We start from the raw sequence: 8170 nt of genomic DNA on the forward strand, positions 1-8170 counted from the left end.
CTCCTATTCCGTTTCCAGTGAGTATCTGATGAAGGCGGTAGCACCCTCTTTATTCCTTGTAGCGTTATACGAGGTGCTACAGATACTGTATTATAGGGAGGGGTCAATAAGCCCTTTTACAATAAAAGGAAGGGTGGGTCCATCAGGACAATATGGCTACCTCACCCAAAAATAGATTTTTTGCTTCGCTCAAAATCCGTTTTTTGGGCTCAGGCCATGTTGTCCTGATGGAAGTTTACCAGAGCATTACTGTATCAGTGGATTCTAAATCGGTGCCGTACTCTCAAGAAAGTATTTTCCTGGTCCGTCTTAGACCTAGAGACCTATGATGTTACCGTCATACATCATTTCATCTAAGCATGAACTATGTTAGTGCTTCCTGCCCCCTACAGGGAAGAGTCATACTAGACTCTGGAAAAGTCTCGAGAAGTACATAATAACTTATGGATGAGAAAATGACAAGCTTGTATAGTGGTCTCGCCCTATACATTATGAAGCAAAGTTTGTATAAGAGTCGCCAATGTCAGAATGAAATTTGTGACACCTTCCCCAAAGTGACTACTCTTATTAACTATTGGATAATGGTTGTATCCGCATCGGAACAAATTTTGCATCTCTGCCACTATCCCGTTAGGGTACCACGTCAACCCTTACTAAAGAAGGGTTAAAGAGAGTGGACTTTTGCTTGAATCAGGGAACAATCTTAAAAGACATACCATGATAAAAATATCCATATTTTAATCTTAATGCTCAGTACATTTCTAATAAAAATGAGTGTGGGTGAATAAAACGCTTGGTTCACTATGAATTAGTTTATTGAAATTTCATAAACGTGCATATCAGATCAACCATTATAAAATTATAAAAAGTGGATGATATCCATTAAAGCACAAAGAAAACAGTCAACATAGAATATTGTTTCATCTGCCATGAAACAGATTTGCCACTTCAATTGAATTAATAATAATGCTACAGTCTGTATACTGTTTAATTACACTAGTGTAAGAAACGCTTGTCACACGTGTCCGTATTATGCTATAGTTCACCAACGTCAATGGAACAGTTCGTAAGGACACTTTCGTGGCCTATCGCTCAGTGTGTAGTACATAGAGTGACTACACATCCACCCTCTTAATTAATCGTCCCAAATTAATCACAGTCCCAAATTAATCACACAGAAGGTTAAAGGATTCTACCTGCTGCTACCACAGACTACTTGAGTTGCTCCACTTGCTTCACATAGTGCATAAAGAACACCTTGGATGACCACCAGCCGGTGTACGAACAAAGATGTTCAAGGTCCATATAAATAAAGAAATTTTATTGAAGAAGCAACTCCTCTCGGATCATGACTAGCGGGTGCTCTGTCAGGACCCGTTTTGCGAATAACACAATTGAGTTCGGTCTTAATTATAGATAACTTTGAGCCTGACGTTTCTCCTCTGAACAGCTGTCCTCCCATAAAGTCTGAAGTTCTATGAAGATAGACCTTTAGGCACTCCACTGGACATAGAAATACATCTTCCTTCAGAGGGCAGATTCTCTAGGGACCCCACCTGATGGTGGGTAGCTTGTTCTTGGTAAGAAACGTTGGGTCTGGAAATAGATTCAGTTAACAATAGTATTGAGTCGGCTGCTCACCCTTTCCTCCTCACTAAGGAGAGACAATCATGAGATGTAGGTTCCTGGTTTTCTGTGATGAAGCGAAGAGAGTCGACTTCTGTACTCGCTGAGACAGGGATGGATCCGGTAGCGGTACAAATTTTAGTCATAGTTCCAATGCCAGAGGGAACCACACACTATTTGGCCACTTGTGGGCCAATATTGCCGCCTTCCCTTTGAAGGATCTCAAGTTTGTCAAGGACCTTCAAAAGGAGGTTGTGCGAAGGAACAGATAAATACTGGACCATCTGTTCCAGTCTAGGGTCATAGCGTCCACAGCCTCCGCTAGCGGATCCTCGTATGGGGACAAATAACCATCTATTTTCTTGTTGTCTTTCTTCGCAAAGAGGTCTATCTGCAGCTCCGGGACTTGACTCGAGATGAAGGAGAACGATCCTGCGTCTAGGGACCATTCTGACTCAATTGATGTAAACCTGGATAGAGCGCCCGCTGTCACATTGCGGAACCCTTGAATGTGAACTGCTGACAGGTGCCATTTCTTCCTTTCTGCCAAACAAAAAATGGCCAACATCACTTGGTTGATTTGAGGTGACCTCGACCCTTGTCGATTCAGGCATCTCACTATCACCTCGCTGTCTAGAACCAGTCCTATGTGGGTCAAGTGGCGAGGAGATACTTTCTTTAAAGTCAGAAGTACTGACATGGTTTCTAGAAAGTTGATGTGAAATGACTTGAAAAGATTGGACCAAGCTCCTTGGACTCTCTTCTGATGACAGAGACCTCCCCAGCCTTCCTTTGAACCGTCTGTGTGGATAGTTACTGACGGGGGAGGAGGTTGAAGAAGTATTGATTTCTTCAGTTGCTTGGCATTGGACCACGGCTTGAGAAGCGTTCGCAGTCGAGTCGGTAGAGGTCTTATTAGATCTCTTCGCGCATTTGATGCGTATTTCCTCCAGACTCCTGTTGCATCCTTCAGCTGTGCTCTTAGCACCGGATCTGTTATTGAAGCAAACTGTAGAGAGCCCAGCACTCTCTCCTGTTCGCGTCTTTATATCCGTTTGGATTTCAGCAGTCTCTTGACAGATCCTGCTATCTCTTTCCTCTTCCCAGGAATGGAAAGTCGATGTGACTCCAAATTCCAGTGGATTCCCAACCACTGAAATTTTTGAGCTGGAGAAAGTCGAGACTTTTTGATGTTGATCTTGAATCCCAGATGTTCCAGGAACTGGATCACTATCTTAGAAGCTTGCATGCATTCTGTCCTGGATGCTGCCCACACCCACCAGTCGTCCAAGTAGGCTACTACTTGGACCCCCTTTAGGCGTAATTGATGGACGGCTACGTTCGCAAGCTTCGTGAAAATCCTTGGGGCTATATTTAGCCCGAAAGGCATGGCTCTGAAGGCGTAAAGTTTTCTATGTAACTTGAAGCCTAGGTAGGAGGAGAGGTGACGATTAATTGGAACGTGCCAATAAGCGTCAGAAAAGTCTATAGAGACAGTATATGCCCTTTTGGGCAGTAGGGTCCTTATGTGTTGAAGTGTGAGCATTCTAAACTTATAGTTCACTATGAACTTGAGTGGCAACAAGTCTAGAATGACTTTGAATTTTTCTGAGTCCTTCTTTGGAACACAAAACAGCCTCCCTTGGAATTTGATGGACTTAACTTTCCGGATTACTCTTTTGTCTAAGACAGTGGTTCTTAACCTTTTTCTCCCTAGCGCCCCTTTTCAGATATTTCTATAGGCTAGCGCCCACCATAATATAAGTGCTGTACTAAAATGATGACTGATGCAGTGAAGCTGCATCGGATTCTACATTGTAGTGTTTTCCAGTTAGGAAATAAAAAATTTAATCCTTAGAATATGATATATTTACTTAATACCAATACATCCACATTTATTATTACTTGAAGAAAATAGTCGCAGTATTTAGGTTAATTTTCAAATAGAACATGTATGTGCCTCCAAACAAACAAACCTCAAAATAATAATACTAATAATAATATGAAAAAAAATACGTATAAAAAAAAAAAAATCAGGAAACAAATGTAATTAATGACTACCTTGGGCCTGGTGAGAACTTGCCAACTTAATAATATCATGTTCAATATTTGATAAACAGAGCCTTAAGTCACCCCTTTTACATATTTGCAATCTATTTCTCTGCTTAGTCAAGAGTTGCAAGACAACACTGAATCCTTTCTCTACCAGGTATGATGAAGGAAATGCTAACAATAATAATTTTATTTTTTTCCAAAGATGAGGATATTTATCTTGTTACTTTGGCCAGAAAGCTTCATAGCCAATCTGCTGAAACAACACTTTACCTTCAATGTCATTTTGCAAGTCTATAAGTTCTTCAACTAGATTTGGATCAGCATTGGTTGCATCAGCCTGGAATGGATTTACAACCCACTCTGGTATTTTCAATTCTTTGAGATCTTTAAATCTGATCGTCATATCTTCTTTCAGTGCTTGAAGAAGAGAGGAATAGCAGTCTAGATCAGTGTCTGACAAACAAGAATCATCGGTTTGGTTTTCCTTCAGTGCTTTTAAGCTAGGAAACTGATTTAAGTCTAGTCTTAGTAAACAGCTTTTGTAGAAATCTAATTTACTAATAAATGCCATTATTATTCCCTTTGCTTTGATAAGACACATTTTGGTTCCTTGCAATTTAATGTTGACCTCATTTAATTTATTGAAAATATCAGACAAATAAGCAACATCTGCTCTTCTGTTTTCCAAATCTGTACTAATTTTCTCGTCCAATAATTTACACTTAAAGAAATCAAGAACAGAATCATAGAGGTCATAAAAGCGTCGTAGACAGTTGCCTTTTGAAAGCCATCTGACTTCCGTATGTAGCAAGAGCCGTTCAAATTCTTCTTCATTTTCATGACAAAGTTGGCGAAAGATGCGGTCATTCAATGAATGGGCTTTGATCCTATTCACTGCTTTGATAACAGCTTGCAGGGTACTATGCAATCTGTCACTGAGATGCTTTGCAGCTAAATGCTGCCTGTGAATGACGCAGTGGATTGTAAAGATATCCGGAACTTCTCTTTTCAGATGTGCTATAAATCCACGATGGCGTCCAACCATTGACGGTGCTCCATCGGTTGCACAAGCGATAACATTTGAAAGTGGAATTCCTTTCTGTTTAAAGAATTGCTCAACTGCCTTATAAACCGTTGAACCTTTAGTGTCAACCTCTAATTTTTCAGCAAACAGAAACTCTTCAACAACTGCATGACTGCTATTTATATAGCGCACATAAGCCAGTATCAAAGCTTCATTGTCGCGTAGTGTTGTCTCATCAAGTTGTAAAGAAAATTGTGTTGTTTTGAGTTCATCATAAAGTTTATTTTCAATGTCACTTGCCATTTCATCAATTCTGGAAGACACTGAGCTATTGCTCAACGGAATTGAAGGAGTTATATCTTTTTGAGTGGGCATCATGGTACTGATGATTTCTTTCACTGCTGGTATAATAAGAGTTTCACCAATAGTGTGCGATTTTCCACATTTAGCAATAAGCTTTGAAACTTCGTAAGATGCAATAAGTCCTTTCTCAACTTCATTTCCGTGTGATTTGAACAATCCTCCAATGGTGGAACGTTTTTCAAATTTTACTTTCAAATCACGAAAGTATGCTACATCCTTGTTTGCTTTTTCTGGATGCTTTACCTTCAAATGATCAATCATTCTCGAAGGTTTCATTCCTTCATTTGTGAAAGTTTTCTCACATAATAAACACATTGGTAGCTGTTCATTATTCACAGAAGGAATTACACCATATTTCAAATATTCACTCGAGTATTGGCGACACTTTCGCTTTTGGTTACTCATCTTAGGTTTGGCTGATTACTCTGAAAACTCTGAAACAAACAAATATTTTTCATTATATACGACACAGAATGAATAGTTATATAGTTTAAGTATTTGTCATAACAATGTGGAATCCAAAAATGTAAAAAAAGAAAAGAAAAGAAAGTGTTAAGAGGTAGTTTAGTATATCGTGTATAGATACACATATATGTTACACATATATTAATACATATTTGTGTATGTAAGTGTATGTATATATATATATATATATATATATATATATATATATATATATATATATATATATATATATATATATATATATATATATATATACATACATACATACATACATACATACATACATACATACATACATATATATATATATATATATATATATATATATATATATATATATATATATATATATATATATATATATATCTTACTTGTATTATTACTTGTTTCTTCACCTGACTCGTGGGTGTGTACTCTGCACAGCTTAGCGCAAATTTAAAGTGGGTAAATATCGTTCCACCTTCTGAACATAGCGCCCCCCAAAGCGCCCCCTGATTATTTCCGCCCCCCTAAAAGTCAGCAGCGCCCCCTAGGGGGCGGTAGCGCCCAGGTTAAAAATCACTGGTCTAAGAGCTCTCGGACATATTCTTCCAGAACGGGGGTTGAGTGTTGGGAGAATTGAGGAAATTGAGGTGGAGGACTGCTCCAGCTCCAACCTAATCCATTCTTTATTAGGCTGTGGCCCCAAGGATCGAAGGTCCAGCGATCCCTAAATAGCTGTAGCCTCCCTCCTACTGGAAGCATCTCACTTCTGCTGTTGTGGACCTGAGGCCTTGCCTCCTTGACCATGTCCTCCCCTGGATCCCCTTCCCCTTGAAGGGTGTCTAGAAGAACCTCTGGCTGTTCCTCTAGCCTTCGAACGAAAGGAAGAAGTCTGCCTTTCGAAGGCTGGGTTAAAAACTGGTGACTGAGTCGCCACTTGTTGAGGTACCAGCTGGTACGTGGTTGGAAGTTGTTGCTGTTGTTGCTGTCGGTAAGGTATAGCCGGCCGAGAAGATGGCCTAGGCCTTTTTGTCTTCCTCTTGGGTTGGGGACCCTCATCCTGAGAAGACTTTCTCTTAAGATCTAAGCCCCACTTTTTGAGAAGGTTCCTATTCTCTGTGGCAGCCTAGTCTACTACCTCTTTAACCACATCGTTGAAAAAGAGGTCTTATACCCCAGATACGAGAGATCAGCTTCCTTGGTTCGTGCCTCACCGCAGCCGAGGCGAACACGAACTCTCTACAGGCTCTCCTAGCTTTAATAAAGCTATAGAGATCCTTCGTAACTGTGGCCAGATGGGTTTTGGCCACTACCATTAACATGTCCTGGATCTTGGGGTCACTTGCCATCGTTTTTAATGTTGTTTGCAACGACAGTGATGCCGCAAGTCTTTCCTTCGTCTCTTGCTCTCTGCGCAAGAGAAACTCCGACAGCTTTGGAAGTTCCTCACCAAACTGACGTTCAGCAATATCAGCTTCCAGCTTCCCGACTGAGAAGGTAAGGTGTACGTCCTTCCAGTCTCCTTAGTCCAAGGGCAAGGTCAGAGATAACGGCTTGCACTCCTCCAAGGAGGGCCATGGTTTCCCTGCCTCCACCGCTTTTAAGGCTGCCTTATATCCTTTTTCCATGAAAGGAAAGGCTCTGGTAGGAGAGGCCACAAAGGAGGGAAGCTTCTTACTCAAGGCTGGTACCTTTGAGTTCGTGAAGCCCCTCTCTTTCATCGAACTCGATAGTCACGCCAGAGCTTTACTATGGTCAAAAACTATGACCTCCTTCGGCTCAGTCTCCTCCTTTGAGGCTGGCTCCTTCCTAAGGTGGACATAACAGTCCGGGTAGGAATCTTTGTTGGGCCAAAATTCCACCTCTTCCAGGGGAATTGCTCCCAACTTTTCAGATATGACGATCTTCCCGATTGTCATTGGCATGTGTTCGGCATACCTCCAAGGATTGTTATCCGAGCACAAAGGAAGATCCTTCACGTTGAGTCGCTTCTGGGGCCCACGTGATGCTGCAAGTCTACTTATCTCCAGTTTCATTGCAGCTTCCTGCTCATCATTCTTTTTTTGAATTTGTTGGATCATCTCAACAATAGAAGATAGAGTCCTTCCCAAATCATCTGGGATAGCAGACGATGTAGAGGGAACAGGTTCTGGGACCGGAACCGATGTAACCGACACCTGGTACAGCTCCTCCTCTTGACCTTCTCCTAGAAGGTCCTCCTCTGTAGAATCCGACACCTTCGACATCCTATCGTCCAATTGGATGTCTTGAAGGGCGGCTGAGACTTCAGAATCTACCGGATTCTGGGCAGTTGGTATCTCCACCTGAGGCTGAGGAATGACTGCATTGGCTGATGCTTTAGGGAAAAGGTAGGCCCTCATCTTCTCATTTGGAAGGTAGGGGCCTGAGGTGTTTTTCTGAAAACCCCTCACCCAGGATCGTAACTTTTTCCTGGCAGCATCCTTTGACTCCGTTGACTTGGGGTCGTCAAAAGCCTCGGTAATCAGGTTAGAACATACTGTACAAACCTGAGGGTCCCAATACCGGAGATCACCTCTGGAGGCTGCGCATGCTGCGTGCCTCCTGCAATGTTGATGTCCAGAAAAGTTCTTTCTGCGGACATTACAGAACACACTCCCGCACATCGGATGGTCT

General features: G+C 41.5%; 1 protein-coding gene across 1 annotated transcript; it reads right to left on the bottom strand.

The window, feature by feature from the left end:
- Positions 1-3901: 3901 nt before the first annotated feature.
- On the bottom strand, positions 3902-5473 carry LOC137632353 (protein FAM200C-like). Its single transcript, XM_068364289.1, has one exon. It carries the CDS (start codon positions 5471-5473, stop codon positions 3902-3904), a length of 1572 nt encoding a protein of 523 aa, XP_068220390.1.
- Positions 5474-8170: the final 2697 nt, after the last annotated feature.

The sequence above is a fragment of the Palaemon carinicauda genome, chromosome 41 (genome assembly GCF_036898095.1).
Source record: "Palaemon carinicauda isolate YSFRI2023 chromosome 41, ASM3689809v2, whole genome shotgun sequence".
NCBI classification, from domain to species: Eukaryota; Metazoa; Arthropoda; class Malacostraca; order Decapoda; family Palaemonidae; genus Palaemon; species Palaemon carinicauda.